The 22,948-nt window shown below is 37.1% G+C and overlaps 2 protein-coding genes and 1 long non-coding RNA gene across 3 annotated transcripts; 1 reads left to right on the top strand and 2 right to left on the bottom strand.

The window, feature by feature from the left end:
• Positions 1 to 8,256: 8,256 nt before the first annotated feature.
• On the top strand, positions 8,257 to 18,783 carry LOC118486299. Its single transcript, XR_004878352.1, has 3 exons — positions 8,257 to 8,522; positions 17,746 to 17,873; positions 18,649 to 18,783. It is a non-coding gene; the product is annotated as an uncharacterized LOC118486299 (long non-coding RNA).
• On the bottom strand, positions 9,028 to 11,225 carry LOC110908976 (laccase-11). Its single transcript, XM_022153978.2, has 4 exons — positions 11,058 to 11,225; positions 10,788 to 10,939; positions 10,331 to 10,704; positions 9,028 to 10,247 (listed from the first exon to the last, which is right to left on the bottom strand). The coding sequence occupies exons 1-4, from the start codon at positions 11,184 to 11,186 to the stop codon at positions 9,193 to 9,195; spliced, it is 1,710 nt and encodes a 569-aa protein (XP_022009670.2). The 5' UTR covers positions 11,187 to 11,225; the 3' UTR covers positions 9,028 to 9,192.
• Positions 16,907 to 18,867, bottom strand: LOC110905733 (transcription factor bHLH62). The gene is made up of 5 exons (XM_022151267.2): positions 18,619 to 18,867; positions 17,809 to 17,964; positions 17,557 to 17,691; positions 17,412 to 17,480; positions 16,907 to 17,190 (listed from the first exon to the last, which is right to left on the bottom strand). Exons 1-5 carry the CDS (start codon positions 18,835 to 18,837, stop codon positions 17,161 to 17,163), a joined length of 609 nt encoding a protein of 202 aa, XP_022006959.1. The 5' UTR covers positions 18,838 to 18,867; the 3' UTR covers positions 16,907 to 17,160.
• Positions 18,868 to 22,948: the final 4,081 nt, after the last annotated feature.

Below are 22,948 nucleotides of genomic sequence, written 5' to 3'. Positions count from 1 at the left end.
ACTCTATTGGAACCGCTAAACACCCCAAATTTTTTCAAAAACTTTTTCATTTTTTTTATTTACTTGTCTTAGTTTAAGTTGGGAATAACAAGTTATAAAAGGGTTATATTTTTACAAACTTACAACCGATAGCGTCGTGATAAAAAGAACTAACATAAGAAAATTATGAAACGGTATAACAAGTCTAGCTAAAATTCGATTATATATGCTTGGTCACATTAAAAACCCATTCCCACAAAAAAGTGAGTTTTGAGCCTTTATTGAGCATAAAAATACACATACTTAGATTAAATGCTCATTTTTCGTTTCTTGTGTGAATAGCCGCTCGGTCTTTACAAATCTAGAACTTGCCACGACGATACATTCCCGGTCCTTACCAACTTAAACCCAAGTAAGTAAATGATGGAGGCATTAGGACTAACTATTTTTCTTTCAAAACCATTATTTTTTATTTTTTTTTTTACCTACCCAAAACCCCCCTAGAAAACCCCTTTGAGCCTAAACCTTTCATTTCATTACCCCCAAAACAATTTTCTACCCACCAAAAACCTTTTTCATTTTTTTTCACCTTTATTTTAGTGACAAACTCGGTTTTTCATAAACATACCTTTACGTGACGAAAAAAAAAAAAAAATGAAGTCAAAAACAAACATAAGCTACAAAAAGCTTGTTTGGAGAAATACTTCAAAAATAAATGTCACCAAAAATAAGGTATTTCACGAAAAACCGACACTTGTTACAATTTTCGCCCTTTTTACTAACCACTAACCAACCACCCACCTTTAAACCCAAGCCTTCACCCCAAAAGACCTCTTGATATTTACAAAGGTAAAAAGTTAAAAAGGAGGAGGATTGATCGCTTGGCAAGCATATGGAGAATGTAAATCCGTGCCGCTCTCGAGCGATTCACTTAAATATACACCTTCGGCCGAGTGATTGAGTGATCTCCCGTGAGGTATGTGAACTTGTATATAAATGGAATTTTAATAAGGCATGCTATGCCAAATTAAGTAGTTTATCTTATGAAAAGTTCAAAATAAACCATGACGAATAAGATTGTAAATAAGGTAAAAATAGAACCTATACAAACCTTGGATTCCCGACACTCTAGGACAAGTTAAAAAAAAAAAAAAAAACTTCTCTTCTACCTATTCCATTTGGGAGTGTAAGCCACATTAAAAGAGTTTTGCTTGAGGACAAGCAAAAGTTCAAGTGTGGGGGTATTTGATGTGTGTAAAATGCAACATATAAAACACATCAATTAAGGCATAAAACTAACCCTTTTTAAGTACTAATGTTGGAAAAAGAGTGTTTTTGTCTTCCTTTTGTATTTTCAGGATGAAATGAGCTCAAAATCACAAAAGAAGCAAAAAGACCACTAATTCTACCATAAATACAAGAAAAGGAACAAAAGTAAACTGCCCGGACCCTCAACGGCACCTCCCAAGACAAAGAGAAGAGAACAGAGCCTGAACACGCCCCGTGTCCAGTGAACACGGGGGCGTGCCCAGAAAGCAGCAGAAAAGACAAACCAGTAGAAGCTTCCATTGCTCACCACGGGGCCGTGCCCAGCGGACACGGGGGCGTGTTGAAAGTACAGCAGGCGCATTAATTGTAATTCGCAATTACAATTAATGAAGAGAGAGAATGTCAGACGGGCACGGGGCCGTGTTCAGCGAACACGGGGCCGTGTCCAGCGTTCTGTTCAGCCTATAAATAGAGGAGCTTGGCTTCATTCTCTCTCATCCCTTGGCACACCACCTCTCTCACACTTCATCCACCACCCACCACCACCATAACACCATCATCCACCACCATCATCCATTGTCCATCATAGAGTGTGTGAGTCGTCTCGGGATCCAAGATTGATCGTAAGAGTTCTTGACAATCAAGGCCATGTTTGCCTAAGTCTCTTACATCACTTGGTGAAGACAAGTGTTTAGTATAATACTTTTTATTTTTAATCTTTTGCACTTTTTATTTGGTTTTGTATTAATGACTTTAATAACTAGTTACTTATGTTGAAGGTGATCTTTCCTTATCGTTTGTCCGTGGTGTCTTGGCATTATTTTACTGTCTATATAAAATAAAAGATTTTCACCATTCATATCTCCACGGTCTATATGGAGGTATGTTGGCTACCTGGTCGGGGGTTAAGGGAACGGTTTGGTAAAGGTCTTGCCCTTGTTCAGCGTTTAGAGGTCCTGCTTGGGACCTGGGTCAAATTTAGTAGGATCTCCTTCAATGCCCATAGGTATTGGATGGCGGGGATCCAAACTCTTTGACCCCCTCATAAGCTAACTACTATTAATACTATAACCCGGCTATTTAGGACTGTATCCCTGCTGACTCAGACTACTTAGCCGAGGGTAACGTCACCGCCAAAAGCGGGGCCTACCATAATTTGCATTAATAACTTAATTCATTATCTTTCAATAATCCGACCCTTTAGGATTGTATCCTTGCTGACTCAAACTACTGGGTTGAGGGTAACGTCGCCTTCAAAAGAGGGGCCTACTACAATAACTAAGATAATCTCTTAAACAAGTGCAAAAGTGCGAAAATAATCAAAGGTTATACTAATACACGTGTCGGATCCAAGTGATTCATCTTGTCTATCTGTTTTTATTTTATTTTCTTTTTCAGCATTTAGTTAGTTTTTATTTTTCTTAGTTTAAAACATTTTTCTAACTTTTTGATTTGATTAGACGTTGAGGATAAACCGGTATTAAAAGCTCTTGTGTCCTTGGACGACCTCGGTATCTTACCAACACTATACTACGTCCACGATGGGTGCACTTGCCCATATGTGTGTTTAGTGTTAGTAAATATCGTGTTTTATAAATTTAAAACATGGCTAAAAGTGTAAAAAGGGCTTAAATATATATCTAAAAATATAACACACTTCACGCACATCAGCTACCTGGTCGGGGGTTAAGGGAACGGTTTGGTAAGGGTCTTGCCCTTGTTCAGCGTTTAGAGGTCCTGCAAGGGACATGGGTCAAATTTAGTAGGATCTCCTTCAATGCCCATAGGTATTGGATGGCGGGGATCCAAACTCTTTGACCCCCTCATAAGTTAACTACTATTAATACTATAACCCGGCTATTTAGGACTGTATCCCTGCTGACTCAGACTACTTAGCCGAGGGTAACGTCACCGCCAAAAGCGGGGCCTACCACAATTTGCATTAAGACTTAATTCATTATCTTCCAATAATCCGACCTTTTAGGATTGTATCCTTGCTGACTCAAACTACTGGGTTGAGGGTAACGTCGCCTTCAAAAGAGGGGCCTACTACAATAACTAAGATAATCTCTTAAACAAGTGCAAAAGTGCGAAAATAATCAAAGGTTATGCTAATACACGAGTCGGATCCAAGTGATTCATCTTGTCTATCTGTTTTTATTTTATTTTTATTTTTCAGCATTTAGTTAGTTTTTATTTTCTTAGTTTAAAAACCTTTTTCTAATTTTTTTGATTTGATTAGACGTTGAGGATAAACCGGTACTAAAAGCTCTTGTGTCCTTGGACGACCTCGGTATCTTACCAACACTATACTACGTCCACGATGTGTGCACTTGCCCATATGTGTGTTTAGTGTTAGTGAATATCGTGTTTTATAAATTTAAAACTTGGCTAAAAGTGTAAAAAGGGCTTAAATATACATATAAAAATATATTACACTACACACGCATCAAGATCCTCAAAAGTTGAAATAGAAGTTAAGTGTGGGACCAAGGTGCAAGCCGATCGGATGGATGTCCGATCGGATGGAAATCTGATCGGATGGCGATCTGATCGGATGGCGATCCGTCCACCACCTGATCGTCTTGTCACTTGGTCGTTTCGATAGTTTGTAGTTTTGATTCGAGACGATTTGATAACGTGCCAAACAACAGAACCCTCGTCAAGACTCGAGTAACCCGATCGGATAGGAATCACCCTAGTCCGGTCAGTTGACTGTTCGAGACGGTGATTCATGATTAACCCGAAATCGGTTGTCTCTTAGGTAGAATTCAGATCTTGAACCAACACATCACTAAGGAAGAGTAGAAGATTAGAACAAGCTCCGATTCTATCGGGTTTGAGTGCATTGAGTGTAAATGAGTTGAAAGAAAGTTAGAAACCATCTTTCAATCCTTTTCACCATGAATATGTTCAGATCTATGCAAGATCTTTGTTTATTCATATGGAAATCATACAGATCTAAGTTATTCTTGGTGGATTGAAGCCAAAACATGAAGTTCATAAGAACCCCATGATGACATCATCCTAGAACACCTTAAATCTAGTGATTTCACGGTTAAAAGTTAAGATTCAAAAGAGAAAAATATAAAGGAGTGCATGTAGATCAAGGAAGTACAAGATTAAGGTTGAAAACTTACAAGAATCGCGATAAATCGAGAGAAATAAAGGCTGGAGCGAGCTGGTCGAGCAGAGGAGCTGTCACATCAAGTGATGTGACAGTTGGAGGTATTTATAGAGTTTCCAAAAAAGGAAAGTGCATAGGATTGAGTGGGTCACCGATCGGATGGTTGTCCGATCGGGTGGCAATCGACCATCCGATCGAGCGGTCACTCGATCGAGTGGCTCCGACGATTGAGTTTTGGCGTTTCGTTTCGTGCGCGGGGTTTTGCGATGCGATAGAGTTTCCCATTAATCCCAACTACTATATCTAACATACAATCATCCTAGATAACTTGCGTTTAGCGTCTGCGATTTGATTGCGATTGCGTTTCGATTAACCACCACAACATAAACATACTTAAACACGCACAAGTAACACATAATTTGCACACACACGTAAAACAATATCCAGAACGCATAATTCGGGTTACGAATGCGATTGCGATGCGATGAGCGATAAAGCAATAAAACAAGCGATAAACATCGATTAAACCTCGATTATTAACAAGTACTCCACATAAGACAACTAATGCGATAAAATAAATAAATTATCTACAAGTCAAAGAAGTCAAAACAAGAGTTGAGCAACGAGTGACAGATCGCAATTAGCATTCTTTTCTCCCTTTGACTTCAATCTTGACTTTGACTTTGACTTTCGAAACACGGGGTGTTACAAAAAAAATCCGGATCCGAAACCGAATCCGAAATATCCAAAAATCCGTATCCGAAAACCGGTGATAAGAATTGAAATTTCAATAGGATTAAAACAGAAACAAAGTGCTAGTCGGCCCAATTCGAGATGGGCTATTCTCCAATTACAAGGTTAAACAAACCCTAATTCTGAAAATATAAAAACCAGACAAAAAAACAAACGTAGAAGACAAATACTTATACTAGAATTAAGGTGGGAGCAGTTACGTATTCAATTCCCCACATCTTCACATCGTGGATCAGCCTCATCCCCTACAATTCTGCATGTTTTCCCTCCATCTGATTTCCCTCCCTCTCGTTTCCCTCAATTTTGCTTCAGATGGGCCTGGCCTATTCCAGTGTGACCCAGCACAAGCCTTGGGTTCGTATCAATGCAACCTGCCCGGAGAATCAACTTGCCCTTAAGTCGGGTAACAGAAAACGGAGCCCCTGGTCCAGTAGTGTGCGTCTCGAAGGGTTCAATGGTGAGGTGGTGAAGTGTGGCAGATTGTTGAAGATCCGGTGGAAGTCCCTGTAGCTTGTATTCCTTACCATTGACAGTGAACTTCAAAAACATCTCTTTCCAGTTCGCTTGAACAGTGTTAAGTGTTGCTAGCCATTGGATACCGAGCACCACATCGGCTCCCCCTAAGGCAAACGGGTAGAAATCTAGGGATACATTTAGGTCACAGACTTGCAATGATATGTTCTTGCAAATCTGACTGCATCGGAGAACATCGCCATTCCCGATTTGGACACCGAAAGGAGAAATAGAGTGGGTGCTCAGCTTCAGATCACTAACCAATTTATACGAAATGAAGTTGTGTGTGGACCCACTATCAATCAGAATTAATACTTTAGACGTGCCTAAAGTACCTGGAAGTTTCATGGTGGTTATAGATGATTGACCAAAAAGTGCGTGAAGGCTGATTTTAGCTAGTTCATCAGTGCAATCCTGCCCGTTCACTGTTGTTTCTGCTCCGTCATCAGCTATCTCAAGAAGCTTTAAAGTCCCCGTTTTACAACGGTGTCTGGGACCATATTTATCCCCACAACGAAAGCATTCACCTCGAAGATACCGGCCATGTTTTTCAGCATCAAAGAGACGAGTGTCCGTTGGTTTTTGGGCTGCAGCTGTCGGAACTAAAGTGTTGGAGGCTGCTGGGGTCAGCTCTGTTTGGACCGAAGAAGAAGAAACAATTTTTTTAGATTTCATATGGCTAACTTTGGATTCGAACTCAATAGCGATACTCATGGCTTTGTAAACAGTTCTTGGTTTGTGAATTCGAACGTCGGCCTTGAGATCATCCTTGAGGCCATTCAAAAATACCCCTAAGAGGCAGTGCTCAGGCCAATTAGTCACGCGAGACGAGCGTTTGGCAAACTCCTGGCGGTATTCCTGTACCGTTCCAGTTTGTTTGATGCTACATAAATGCTCGTCAGGGTTTTGAAACTCCACAGGCCCAAAATTCCTTTGAAGGGCTCGAACCAACTCATCCCAGAACTCAATAGCTTGATCGGCGGAGACCCACGAGTAGAAATCCAAAGCATCACCCTCCAGATGCATCGCTGCAACATCAACCTGCTCGTCTTCTGGTATATTGTAGTACCGGAAGTACTTTTCGGCTTTCAAAACCCACCCTCTCGGGTCTCCAACACTGTAAGTTGGAAAATCGATCTTGTTAAAGGGTCGGTAACGGCGATAATTACTTCCAGACGAATCTTCATCATCAAATCTGTTGGGACCCCCACCAATTTTCTCTTTCTTCTTGTCACGCGCTTTGAGAGTGGCGACTTCAGTTTGCAGGGATTCCATGGAGGCTGCAATAGCAGCCAATTGGGTAGCCATGTGGTTAGGGTTCGAAGAGTTTGGGTCTGGGTTACCCCGGGTGGTAGGAGCCATTGTTGCAATTGAAATTGACTGGATTGAGAACTGATGATGCAATTGCAGAAAAAAGAAAAAAACAGAATTGGAATTGCTAGGCTGTGAACTTCCCGACAATGGAACCAAAATGATAAGAACTGAAATTTCAATAGGATTAAAACAGAAACAAAGTGCTAGTCGGCCCGATTCGAGATGGGCTATTCTCCAATTACAAGGTTAAACAAACCCTAATTCTGAAAATATAAAAACCAGACAAAAAAACAAACATGGAAGACAAATACTTATACTAGAATTAAGGTGGGAGCAGTTACGTATTCAATTCCCCACATCTTTACATCGTGGATCAGCCCCCATCCCCTACAATTCTGCATGTTTTCCCTCCATCTGATTTCCCTCCCTCTCGTTTCCCTCCATTTTGCTTCAGATGGGCCTGGCCCATTCCAGTGTGACCCAGCACAAGCCTTGGGTTCGTATCAACCGGATTATCCGAATTTTCGGATTCGGATGTGGATTTCTAAAATTTTTAGATAATCGGATTATCTGATATCCGAAAACTAATAATTATTTTTAAATATATATAGTATATGAGCATTATGTTTAGTTTGAAAGATAGTAAAATATAGTAAATAATCGAATTCAGATGTGGATTTATAAAAGTTAGTTGTTTTTAACGTTGAAAATTTGGAAAATCGAATATAGGTTTATTTTTAACATATGAACCAAACAACTTTTTTGAATTTTTTTTATGAATTCGGATATCTGAATCCGTATCCGAAAAACCACATATCCAAAATTTCGGATACGGGTTCTGATATTAATATTCACTATCCGAAATTTTGGGATATCTGAAAATCGGATAATCCGATCTTGAACACCCCTAATAGAGGTCGATAGTAGATTTGAATAATGAGAAGGAAAGGGAACTTTGCTAGGGTAGTAAGAATCAAAGAGTATAAGAAGTTTAGATAAAATAAATAAATACACAAAATTCTTTAATGAACAACATAAACAAACATGAAGAATGTTCACAAAAGAGAGGTACAAGGAGAGGGCGCCAAGGGCACCCACCGCAAAGCCAAATGCGGGCGTTAGAGAGAAATGTGTGGGGTCCATTACACACCAACCGGTTACATATTTTTTTATTTATTTTTCTTTTATTTAACTTTTAACTAAACAACTACACCTAACGTGTGTCTTTGCTTGTGTAAGGTAACGTAACATTACTCATTACACTTTTTAGTTAATCCATTATACATGGTCTAAAAGTCGTATGTGAGGATATGAGTTGGCCCGAATTAGACCAACTAATACCCGACCGGGACCAAAAACCCGAATGCTATATATAAGAACCGGAAACCGGCCCTTTGTACACACTTCGGGTGTCTGGTGTAATGGGTCTGGGTGACCCAGGTAATGGAGGAAGACCGATAACCGAATTATATATTATTTTATGCGGTTCCAGACATCAAAGCGGTTCCAGTGGATTTTGAATTGGACACTTCACCACATTTGTGTGTTGCTTCATCGGATTTTGCAGGTAATTTCTTTTCCTATTTTACATTGCAAGGAATTTATTATACCATGAATGATTAATTAATTCATGATGAATCTTGTTTGAACTGGTGATTTGTGGTTGAATTGAACAAAATTGCATTTTTCTGTATCGTATTGAAAATATGCATACCAGCTGCTCGAGGAAATGCCTGTATGAAAATTGCATGATTATTTCAATACAAGCTTGTGATTAAGATGTCCAAAGTAATCAATACTCAATAGCTATGAAATGTGTGTATGTGCTAGTAGCATCATTGGATATAATATGGCTGCTGAATATTAATCAAATATGTCTTGTGTGCTCAAGTTGATCTACAAAAATTAACTCTTGCTGCAATGCTGCTGCTGTTTTATTGAGTGCTCAATTGTTAGTTGATCTACAACCAGTCATCATTTGTTTATACATCATCACCCCTTTTCACCATTCAATGCCTATGGATAATAGTTATTATGCATATATAATAACATAGTGCAACAAAACACAGTTATTTGCAGCTAAAAGAGATGAACAAAAGATATTTTCCTTATAAGCTTTCTTATTCAACATTTGTATAAAAATAATCAATAAAATATCCACTTAATGAATAACTATTACTGAACACTCGCAGATTTACACTTCTTTCCGAGAGATATCATGTGCCCCGTATGCATAGTTAGCATGGTGGAAGATCTTTGGGTGGAGGACGAACCGCCTGATCTTTTCCTGGTCCATCTTCCACCACAAACGCGGTCTTTAGTCCCCACCCAGTATGCAACTCCAAATGACAGTGAAAAAACCAAACACCAGGGTTGTCGGCTCTGAAACGGATCGCTGACCAACCACCTGTGGGAACACCAACAGTGTTTCTTTCCGGTGGATCCACCAAGTTGTACTTGGCTGGATCCTTAGCCGGATCGAAATTCCCAACACCTGTTCCGACCACAAAGAAATTGTATCCGTGAAGGTGAAACGGGTGGGACTCGACACTTAGTAAATTGGTGTCCTGGATCACAAGTTCGACCGTTGAATTGAAGGGGATTTTGCTGAGTCTCGTTCCATGAGTAGTGAAAAGGTTTGCGGTCAATGGTGCACCCGTGTAGTTAAAAGCTTTTGGTGGCTTATCGGGGAAATCAGCCGTAAACACCCCCTTCATGTTCGAGTAGTGAGCTTGAAGAAGTGCGGTTTGCGGCATCACAAACGTAATGTTGTTCAGTGAAGCCGAAAGCCGGGTTCCGTTGATACAAGTAGGACACACACTCTTCCCTAATCCGATGGTGAAGAAAAGATTCCGGTCAACTTTTAAGGGCACGTTAGCTTGAAAGTTAGGAGTGTTGAGGCTTCGAAGCATTTTGTTGTAACTTAACGCAAAAGCGGTGTCGTTTGGTGATGGTAGTTGAGGAAGTGATGGGAGAACGGTGTTGGGAATGCCTTTGTACTGCAGGATTGCGGTGGCGGTTTTATTGTCCACAGGAATGGGAACGTCCTGGAAGGGGCGGACCGCCATAAAGTAGCGGCCTGGAGCACTGTTGGCGTAAACCAAAACATTTGTTGTTTGGCCAGGAGCGATTAGTATAGTGGAGGTGGTAAAGGGCTTTGTGTAGACGGCGTCTATCTCAACCACCGTCATATTGTGGCCGGAGATTGCAAAAAAGAGCTCGTCGTTGAGGGCCGCGTTTGCAATCCTCAGAAGGTATTTCTTCCCTTGCTCGACTTCCATCGCAAAGGTATCTGATCGAAAAACAGACAAAAACGATTATATTTATGGTTTAGTTAGTTATACGACCGTTTAAATTTATGGATGCGCGTCTTACGTTTTTCGGAGCACGGAAAGAGTGGTCCAGGTTTGCCATTGATGGTGTGGGCATCAGACATGTTAGGGGGTAAACCCATGGCATTCCCCTGCTTCACAATCTCCTCCACGTCACCATGCCACCATTCACCGAATACCAAGACATGTTCGTTGTCGGGCTTTGGGAACGGATACGGGGTTCCTTGTTGGGGCAAGATGACGATTGCGCCATACACCGTGGCTCTGAGCCAAAGAATATGAGCATGCCACCATAACGTGCCTCTTTGTCCCGTAACATTGAAGTCATAAACGTAGCTACTTCCTGTCTTGATTGGGCATTGCGTTATGTACGCTGGTCCATCTGCCCATCCATTAGCGTATTGTTTCAACCCATGCCTACAAAAATAGAAAATGTGCATCTACTATATATGAGTCATTATGAAAACATAGTCAATATGAACACTTGTGAGTTACTATACCAATGAATTGACATGTTGTATTGTGCATGATTTGTTACGTTGATGACGACTCTATCGCCTTCTCTAGCGTAAATAGTAGGGCCCGGAAACCTTCCATTTACAGTCACAATCGGCTTTGCATGGCACAACCGGCTCACATTGCTCACTTGTACCTGTTCAAAATTACAAGCAAATTAAAAAAAAAAAAACACGGATCACTTCACATGCGTGTGAAAAAAACTTAAAACTGGTGATACTCTTTACGAATAAATGGCAATGGACGTGACTTACATCAAACTGATACTTCTTTATGGCTGCTTCCGCTTGAAGTGAAACCAACAACACAAGCCCGAAAACCAGGAAAAGCAGGCACGGTACAGTTTGGCCCAAAAGGAAGTTGGAACCACCATTAGACACCATTTTTTCCGATGAACGAAGAGAGGAAGATGAAGGTAGATATATGGACATATGCACACAGACATGTTTATATATGTGTGTATGTAGGGGTTAGATGAAGGAGAAGTAAGTTAGATGTAAATGAAAACTTGGAAGTTAAACATGTGTAGATGAGAGGTTTGAGTTGAAGGTTTAGAAAGGAATTAAAAAATGAATCTAATGTGTGTTAAGTTTGCATTTTGGGAAATTTAACATTGTGAGGATGAAGATACGATCAAAGAAGAGAGGTACAGAAGGCCAACTCTTGATCTTGTGACATTAATTTATCGTGAAGCTAAAGGAATAAAGTATCTATGTTTTAATGTGAGCGTAGATTTTAATTATACAATTGAGGTTTTGATGATGATGATGTGGCAGTTGTTTATTGGATGGAGTTTTGCTTTATTTTTAAATATAAAATAAATATAAAAAGCGTCTGCCACGTGTCACACCACGCCACCCTTCCACGCCTCATCTCTGTTAGACGTACAAGAATACATATATGTTTAGCATTATATGTATACAAAATAGATAAGCTAGATATAGTTATTATTATTTTTATTATTTATAACATAGGGCGGTTACAAAACAATTATAAAACCCTATGTATGTACGTATATATACATCTGTATCACCAAATCTGTAATTCATCAATTCATTCTATGAACATTATCGTTTAGGCCATCTGCAGAATTTCATTTACTTATTCGAAAGATTTCCAACAAAGTGGTATCAGAGCCACAACATTCGATCCAAGAAATCTATTCACGTTATCTGTTTTAATTCATCGTCGAATTCAAGATCATGAATCAAACGCAAGGAATACAAACACAAATCCCCAAACTGAATGGACAGAATTATTATCATTGGCACATTCAAATGAAAGTATTGCTTGAATCACAGGAATTGTGGACGGTTGTCGATGAAGGGTATCAAGAACTGGGACCGAATCCGTCGGAAGAAAGATCCGCTGCATACCGGGAGTCAATTAAAAAGGACAAACGGGCCCTGCATATCATATTTCAATCAGTAATCGACACAGTATTTGAAAGGATTTCACAGGCAAGTTCGGCGAAAGAGGCATGGATTATTCTTCATAAATCATACAGGGGAGAAACACGAGTAAAAACTGTAAGACTTCAATCCCTCCGATGTGAATTTGATTCGTTAAACATGAAAGATGGAGAATCTGTTGAGGAATACTTCAACAGAACGATCCATTTAGTAAACCAATTGCGAATGAATGAAGAAAAATTAGATGAACAGAGGGTTGTAGAAAAAATCTTACGTAGTTTGACTAGGAATTATGAATCGGTTGTTATAACCATCGAAGAAACAAAAAATCTCGCAGAAGTATCCACCGAAGAACTAATGGGGATACTTCAATCACATGAATTAAGATTGAAAAGATACGAAGATAATCCCGTTGAACATGCGTTTCAAGTAACGAATGTAAGCCAAGATAGATCTAGACAATCATTTAAGAACGATTCCACAGGAAGGGGACGAAACAAATATAAGGGCAAGAATTTCAATATGAATTCAATAAGATGCTTCAATTGTCATAAACTTGGACATACGGCCAAGTTTTGCCAACAAAAAGATGAACGCGAAAGAGCGGATAATGCATTAATTCATACAGAAGATGATGTCGATGAACAAGATGACACTATGTTCATGATTTTTAACATGGAGGAGACAGTCAAAAGTGGCTGTTGGTATCTTGACAGTGGCTGCAGTAACCACATGAGTGGTAACCGAGAACTCTTCTCTCACCTCGATGAATCTTTAAAAAAGGAGGTGAGAACAGGAGATGATAAACGGTTGGAAGTATTAGGCAGCGGAAATATCTCTATTACGATTAGAGGAAGAGAAAGGAAGATACCAGATGTATTTTATGTAAAGGGGTTGAAACATAACCTGTTAAGCGTAGGGCAACTCATAGGGAAAGGATATGAAGTTGCGTTTAAGGGAGATAGATGCGTTATCAAAGATTCAAATGATGAATTTCTTGGTATTGTTAAGATGACCAACAATAAGATGTTCCCATTACATCCTGAAAGCGATCTGACATATGCCATGAATATGACTACTTGTGATTCCTCACGTCTATGGCACAGACGCTATGGGCATGTGAACATGGATACTTTGATTGACATGAAAAACAAGGATTTAGTACTTGGACTACCAAAGATAAAGAAGGATGACAGTATATGCGAAGGTTGCATATATGGAAAACATGCCAGGAAACCATTTCACAAAAAAATGGTCTGGCAAGCTACTGAACCATTACATTTAGTTCATTCCGACATATGTGGTCCAATGAGAACAGAATCCATCGGTGGATGTAGATATTTCATCACATTTATCGATGATTACACTAGAAAAACATGGGTGTATTTTCTCAAATTTAAATCCGAGGCACTATATCACTTCAAGAATTTTAGAGTTTTGAATGAGAAGCAGTCAAATCATGTAATCAAAACCTTAAGGACGGATCGCGGAGGAGAATATTGTAGCAAATCATTTCAGGAATATCTGAGACTTAATGAGATTCGACATCAGCTTACTAACAGCTATACTCCTCAACAAAATGGAGTAGCTGAACGGAAGAATAGGACTTTAATGGAACTAAGTAGAAGCATGATGAACATTAAGCAATTACCTAACTGTTACTGGGCAGAAGCGGTAGCATGCACTACTTACATCTTAAATCGAACAATTACGAAGACCAGACCGAACATCACTCCTTTCGAAGCCTGGAATGGACAGAAACCAAATGTAGAACATTTGAGAGTATTTGGTTGTCTAGCTTATGCTCTTGTACCCAAACAACACAGGGACAAGTTATCCAACAAAACAATAAAAACTATATTTGTTGGATATAGTGAAGCTAGCAAGGGTTATAAGCTATATAACCCCCAAACTAACAAGATCATCATTAGTCGTGATGTGATCTTTGATGAAAATAAGAGATGGGTTTTCGAAGGTGAAGGTTCAAATGCACCGCTTATCATTACTGATGGAGAGGAGATACAAATTCAACATGATGAAGAGAATAACCAAGAACAGGAAATTGATAACCACACAACAGATAATGTAAACGGAGAACCAAATCAAGAAACTCCCAATAATGATCAACAAGTTTGCAGTGACTCGGGGACGTATGAAGCACAACAACAAAGTGCTGATCAAGATCAACAAAACAGTGGTGACACTTCATCTACAGATTCAGAAAACGAAGTCATTAAAACCAAAAGCATTAGGAATGTATATCGCAATACAAGAAAACTAACAAATGCAGAGGTATTACAGAAGTACAACCAAAATCAAGTTGTGAATTTTGTTCTCTATGCAAGTACAGATCCGACAAGTTATGAAGAAGCAAGTAAAGATGCAAAATGGATAGCAGCAATGGACAGGGAAATGGACTCCATTAATAAAAATCACACTTGGGTACTAGTAGATCCACCAAAACATCAGAAGCCAATAGGAGTAAAGTGGATTTATAAAACTAAATATGATGAAAAGGGAAATGTAGACAAATACAAAGCCAGACTAGTAGTAAAAGGATACAGGCAGAAATATGGAATAGATTATCAGGAGGTGTTTGCACCCGTAATAAGATTCGAAACAGTTCGAATAGTGCTAGCTCTAGCTGCTCATTATGGTTGGTATCTTCATCAAATGGATGTTAAGACAACTTTCCTAAATGGAAAACTGAATGAACAAGTCTACATAGAACAACCTCAAGGTTACATTAAACAAGGAGAAGAACAAAAGGTATGTCATCTTCAGCGAGCTCTCTATGGTTTAAAACAAGCACCAAGAGCATGGTACAGTCGTATAGACTCATACTTCTTACAACATAATTTTAAGAAAAGTGCATATGAGCATACTTTATATATAAAAGACACTAACAAAGGGAAGTTAGTGATATGCTTATATGTCGACGATTTAATCATTGCAAGTAATTCCATGCACTTAATTACGAGATTCAAAGAGTCAATGAATAAGGAGTTTGAAATGACTGATATGGGAAGATTACATTACTTCTTGGGCATGGAAGTACTTTATGAAGACGGAAATATCATACTGTCCCAAAGGAAGTATATGAAAAACTTATTAGATAAATATAAAATGACACAATGCAATACGGTATCTACACCTATGGAGTATGGGTTGAAATTATCAAAGGATGACCCAGAAGAGTTTGTAGACGAAGGTGTGTATCGAAGCCTAGTAGGAAGTCTGATGTATCTTACCAACACAAGACCGGACATCATGTTTGCGGTCAGCAAAATTAGCAGATTTATGGAAAACCCGAGGAAGAATCACTGGGAAGCAGCTAAACGAATACTTAGATATATCAAAGGAACTCAAAATCAAGGAATTACATACTCCAAAGGAGGAAAGAAAGTTCTTGTAGGTTTTAGTGATAGTGACTATGCGGGAGATATGGATGATAGCAAGAGCACATCCGGATATATATTTCATTTAGGTTCAGGTCCCATCTCATGGCAGTCAAAGAAACAAAAGGTAGTGGCTTTATCATCAACAGAGGCAGAATACATGGCCTTATCATTAGCTGGCTGTCAGGCTTTATGGATCAAGGGAATTTTAGATGATCTGCAAGAAAATAACGTTTCCTCAATTCCTTTATACTGTGATAATAAATCTACAATATGTTTAGCAAGGGATCCGGTTTATCATGGAAAGAGCAAACATATAAGAGTTAAGTATCACTTTATCAGAGATCTAGTCAAGAAATGAGAACTAAACGTCATTTTTTGTGCAACGAAGGATCAGATAGCTGATATTATGACGAAAGCATTACAACCAAAAGACTTCATTAGACTTAAGGAGCTTCTTCGCATGTCACCTGAAGTAATCTAGCTTACGGGAGGGTGTTAGACGTACAAGAATACATATATGTTTAGCATTATATGTATACAAAATAGATAAGCTAGATATAGTTATTATTATTTTTATTATTTATAACATAGGGCGGTTACAAAACAATTATAAAACCCTATGTATGTACGTATATATACATCTGTATCACCAAATCTGTAATTCATCAATTCATTCTATGAACATTATCGTTTAGGCCATCTGCAGAATTTCGTTTACTTATTCGAAAGATTTCCAACAATCTCACCCTGTGTTTTTTGACACCACGCCACCCCGTATGACATCCCAGACATGGCCGTCACGTGTCACTTCATGCCCCTCTTACGCCGTATAGTCTTACAAACATGGTTGAGTTTGATGAGTCAAATCCACTTTAAGAAAATAAGTAAAGTTGAAGTTTGATCAAGTGAAGAAGTAAGTTCAGTTACTTTCTTATATGTAATTTGTGACTTTAATAGGAATTAAGTAATGCGCATAGTTTAGAACTTCAAATTTAGAGTCTATTGAGTTGGATGCATGTTTTTACATCAATACGAGCTAGAAGGTGTGGAGTACAAATTTTATAAAGAATATTCTGATCTGGGTACCAAGAAACCTTAATGGTACTTAGGGGCGATACCCCTAGACCATGGGTTCCAAGGGGGCACCGCTCTAATCGGATCCCAGGGGCATGGTTGAATGGAAAATGGTTGTCCGTGGGAAGTTGGAGCTGATTATGGTTCTTATGAACTTGTGTACATTCAAATCAAGCCATCTTGGAATTGGTACACAACATTCACATAGTCAAGATATAGCAACAACTCATTTAACAATGTCTTAGTCTCATTACAGAAATAAAATGATGAATAGATTCCACGAAAAATACATATATTTTAACAACTAACAAGTCTCCTTAGGTCGGAACCTGGACAGTAAAAACAGGGTCTCTGATCCTTTAACCAATAATTCGTATGATCATCAAGAATGATGATTTAACAACCAACAACAAATGCGTATTACTAGCTACCATTTTTGTCTGAACCATAATGCTGGCAATCTGTGTTCACTACCACTGGGAAACATGTACCTGCTGCTGCTGAAAATTTGCAATATAAGCAGTTAAGCACCAAACTTTCATTGAAAATACGTTAAGCCGCCTAGGCTTACACATGAGTTTGTTACGATAGTTGGTTCCGCAATATTAAAACAGATCACATTTGAAAATGCTCAATGAGTTTCATGGTACATGTAACATTTAGTCATGTACCATTAATTTAAACAGCCAAAGGTGATTTAAAATCAAGATGTATTCTTTACCTCTTCAGGCAATGAGTTGTCCATATTGAAGTCTACACTTGTTGAAGCAGCAAGTTTCATGGTTAGAAACTGAAAACATGTTGCATTTATCAGCAGCTACTCTCTTTGTATAAAAAAATGGATCCTAAAATAAAAACCCTTTTACCTCAATATCCTTTTGTAGGCATTGAATATAAGTAATTATTTCATCAAGGATTGCTGCCTTATTGGTGATTTTATTGCACCCTGGAACCAAATCTTGCAAATATTGCATTTTCTTTTTTATTTTCTCCCTTCTGGCCTACCATGTCACAAAATCAAATGATCATAATTCATAAAGTTTATCTACATGTAGGGATGATTTCACCCTTTTTACATGGATGCTTGATGAAAAAAAAAAGAAGATTTGGTAACTTACTCTTTCAGCTAAGCTATGGCTATCGGTGGCTTGCCCGTGACGAGCCCTCACATGAATATAATCAGGTTTTGGATCCATCTTAGGCTTTGAATTTCCATTGGGAATGCTTCTCCTAGCTTTGGGTTGTTCAACTGAGCCCAAATCGCAATCAACACTCTGCTTATAAGAGACCATTTTTACAACATCAAACTAAACACTAAATGAAAGGAATACTATAAAAAGACCCAAAATGTGACCATGATCGTAAGTTTGTATAAAGAAACGACGTTTATGAATTATCAATTATGAATAAATGCTCATGAGTTTGCTACTCACACTTCGCGATTGCGCGCACCAAAGACCCTCCATTCGTGTGAACATGACAAACGCTTTTTCTTATTGTCGTTTTATAAAGAGTTAAGTTTGTTTTTTACCCAAAAGAGTTAAGTTTGGTTCACATCTCTCTGTGACTTGACCATTTTAACTAGTTCAATTCAAAGCTCCATACTTTCAACCTTTTGAGCCACTATGGTCAAACCACAGACAGTAAAACAAACTTAACTTTTTTATTTAAATTAGTTACTTGGATAAAAATTTAACATTTTGTTTATATATTTTAATATAGTATATACTTCACACTAACAAATGCTATATAATAATTCTAAAACCCCAAAGGTATACCAATGTTTTTGTAGTCCAAATTTGTTATTCTACTGCCTAAATAAATTTTGCCAATTTATAAATCATTAATATGAATAACAATTAAGTAAACATTAAGATGAACAAAAATTGTAAATGTGATTCGAACATCCATCAGGATAACCAACAAACCTCACAAAGTTTTCTCTTCCTCCTGCTCAGATTATGCTCATTGATTGCGGTTACCTTAGATAATTCGTCAACCGACGAACTTGAGAAGCACTCGAAAGGATTTCCGCAGCACAGTAAATGATCATTTTCCTCATATGACCATTTACACTGGGACTCAACATTCACTAGACCTCGTTGAAGTTGAGAATGCATTTGATCATGGTGTAATATTTCCGACATTGTGAAGTAGTTGTATATTGAGTTGATATAATGCCGGAGAGATTTATAGAAATAGATGATGAACGTTATTTGTATCACAATCAGTAACGGCAGTGACCGGGACCACCTCAACCGACGGTGTTCAAATAAACTTCGTTTTCAAAATGGCATATTATATGTGTGTATAAAGCTTCGTTTTCAAAATGGCATATTATATGTGTGTATATATATATCTCAGGCGAAAGACAATACCATCCATGACTTCACCAGTTGATTGTTCCGTGTTGGATTTTTCTTCTCCGTACTTAAAATGTAAGTTGATTTGACATATGCTTGCAACTTATTGGGCATTTTAATCTGATATTTATTTTTCTACAATTATATATTTACGTGTAAGCTATGAATGAAGCACGGTATCTGATTATACATTTACGTGGTATAAAAGAAGAAAAACTAGTAGTATATAAAAATACAATAGAAATAGTAATAAGTGATAACTAAATTATTTCGAATTTCTACTTTTAATATCACTTCTCAATTCTCATAATAAATAACTCATTTTACTTTACTTGGACATCTATTTGTATATACGTGTAACCTAAATATGACTTTCCACCCATTAAGACTGCAGGGAGTGGGGCGTTAGTTGGGGCGGGGATGCCCTTCAACGCCAGCTGCTCCACTCCGGGTTGGCGTTGGTTGGGACAGGGCATGGAGTGGCGAAGCTTGACCATGAAAACAGGGGGGTCAAAAACGTATATACCCAAAAAATTCTATAGAATCGGGGGGTCGAAAACGTATATACCAAAAACTTTATATATGAAAACTACATATATAACACTACTGAGCGAAAAGTTTGGGGGGTCGGGCGCCCCTCCCGGCCCCTCTTAAGCTACGCCCTCTATAAGGTAGTCTGATTAAAACATAAAACCTACATGAAGTTTAATTTACATACTCCATAGTCATAAAAGTAAATATATAACAACTTGAACGTATACACAACCAATGTTGTAAAAGAAAGTCGAGTACTTCCTGAGTAATCGCTTTAAGGTAGACAGTCGAGACAACTTTCTTCAACTCTGCCTAATTACTGGGAATCGATCAAACACGGCCAACCTCTGCCAAAGTTAGATCTAGTAGGTCAACTCAAGCCGCGTTCAATTTTTGAAATACTTTAATATTTGAACATGCATTTTTTTATTTATATTCATATTCACGTACTTTGTTATATATATATATATATATATATATATATATATATATATATATATATATATATATATATATATATATATATATAGGATTAGGATCATAAGTGAACAACTTTTTGAGAGTGAACTAAGTGAACTAATCTTGGCCCTTGATCATTTTTTAGATTAAAAGGGTAAGACTGACATTAGCCAAGTACTTTTAATTAAAATCCCTTAATTTTCTCCTCTATTAACTCTCTCTCTCTCATCTTTAATTATCTCTCTATTATTTTAATTATAAGAGATTGAAGGGCTAATTTTTTTTAAATACACTGTTATGTTCCTTTTAAAATTAAATATTAGACCTAATTAAATTATGATTTTTAACATATGTGTATACAGGTCAGTATACACAAGACTTATACACTTGTGTATTATTACATCTTGTTTTCACGGGTTAGTATAAACCAGATTTATACACTTGTGTGTTATTCAAGTACATATGTGTATACGGGTCGGTATATACCAGACGTATACACCTGTGTATTATTCAAGTACATAGTGTATACATGTCGATGTATATCAGACTTATATACTTGTGTATTACTACATATTGTTTCCACTATACATCTTTTCATCAAACATTGACCTAATACATATATGTATGCAGAATGTAATTAAATATTTTTAATTGTGTTCTAGCTGGAACAATATTTGATAATGTTTGTATTTTTTTAAAAATTATGAAATATTAAGTTAGGTAATATGTGAGAGAAAAAAATTTTGAGAATGTAATTAAATATTCTTTTAATTGGAAAGAGAAAATCAGGAGAGAGAAAAATTAATTAATTAAATGAAGATACAAATATACAATTATACCCTTTTGTCTATTAAAACACATGTAAGTTACAAAAAATAATTACAATCTTGCCATTAAAGAAAAAATCTAGATCTACAAAATCAATGGTCAGGATAAGTTCGTTTTGTTCACACATAAATCATTGTTCACTCATGAACCCTACCCTATATACACAGGTGTATACGTCTGGTATATACCGACCCGTATACACATATGTACTTGAATAACACACAAGTGTATAAATCTGGTTTATACTAACCCGTGAAAACAAGATGTAATAATACACAAGTGTATAAGTCTTGTGTATACTGACCTGTATACACATATGTTAAAAATCATAATTTAATTAGGTCTAATATTTAATTTTAAAAGGAACATAACAGTTTATTTAAAAAAAATTAGCCCTTCAATCTCTTATAATTAAAATAATAGAGAGATAATTAAAGATGAGAGAGAGAGAGAGAGTTAATAGAGGAGAAAATTAAGGGATTTTAATTAAAAGTACTTGGCTAATGTCAGTCTTACCCTTTTAATCTAAAAAATGATCAAGGGCCAAGATTAGTTCACTTAGTTCACTCTCAAGAAGTTGTTCACTTATGATCCTAATCCTATATAGGGAGCCGCTAGAATGAGAACCACCACGAGTTGTAAGAACCACGAGAACCGCGACCCGCGGGTGGCCGTTGACCACGAAATTTTTTTTACACCTAGATCCGTATATTTTAAGACCGGGTGTAAATTTTGGGTTCAAACGGTGCGCCCGAGGGGGTAGTTTTTTACGCCCAAAGTTTGGTTAAAAAAAAAAAGAAAAATTAAAAAAATTAAAAAAACCCAAACTTTGGGCGTAAAAAACTACCCCCTCGGGCGCGCCGTTTGAACCCAAAATTTACACCCGGTCTTAAAATATACGGATCTAGGTGTAAAAAAAATTTCGTGGTCAACGGCCACCCGCGGGTCGCGGTTCTCGTGGTTCTTACAACTCGTGGTGGTTCTCATTCTAGCGGCCCCCATCCTATATATATATATATATATATATATATATATATATATATATATATATATATATTAGTAGATTTATGATACTTTACATACATATAATTTGCAGAAAACTATTTTTTTTTTTTTATAATTTAACATGTCCGAGTACTCCCCGGGTACTCTCCACCTATACCGAGTACTTTCAACTCCCCAATCGACCGACTAGAGAGCGTCTACCGACTTTTGCAACCATTTATATAACAACCAAATCCGAAGGTCGGATACTTCTATATACTGAACACACATTCATATATTACGTCTTTGATGCTTGATTAATTTCAGCAATATTTCTTTCGCCAGAAACCCGCACCCTTTACCGTCATTTTTCTTTTTTGACGAAAGCGATCGCACACTCATCACTACATGAAAATGAAAGTATGAAACCCAACAGGGTAGTTTAATAATTTTAGTAAGTGTTATTGTGGCATAGTTTTTTTAATTATATAGCACAACTAGATTAGAATTCCGTATATTACACGAGTTAAATAAATATAATTTTATATATTAAATAATTAAAAATCCTGTATATTTCACAAGTTGAATAAAACTAATTTTATACACTAAATAATAATTATAGAAAGTTTTATTTTTAAAACCCCCATTTACTACACATGTTGAATATATGTAATTTTGTATAGTAAATAATAAAAGAAATTATATATTTAAAAAAACCTTGTGCATTACACATGTTGAATAAATATAATTTTATATACCAGATAAGATAATAAAAAAAGTTATATCTTTAAAAAAACTAACGGATATACTCGATACACGATAGATAGAGTGATTGCGAGGATAGTTCTTGAATTTTTTATAGTTTATGACTAATAGTCACGTGTATGATGATAAAATTACACAATGATCTATGTTTGAATATTATATTTATATTTATATTATTTTAACAAAATATTAGATTAGATAATAATAATAATAATAATAATAATAATAATAATAATAATAATAATAATAATAATAATATCGAAGGATTGCTAAACGGCGATTTGAAAGTTGTGATTATATTATGTTTATATTAATTGAATAACAT

The sequence above is a fragment of the Helianthus annuus genome, chromosome 14 (assembly GCF_002127325.2).
Source record: "Helianthus annuus cultivar XRQ/B chromosome 14, HanXRQr2.0-SUNRISE, whole genome shotgun sequence".
Lineage (NCBI taxonomy): Eukaryota > Viridiplantae > Streptophyta > Magnoliopsida > Asterales > Asteraceae > Helianthus > Helianthus annuus.
Note: the sequence above shows the minus strand (reverse complement) of the source record. Positions and strands in the feature narration are given on the sequence as shown.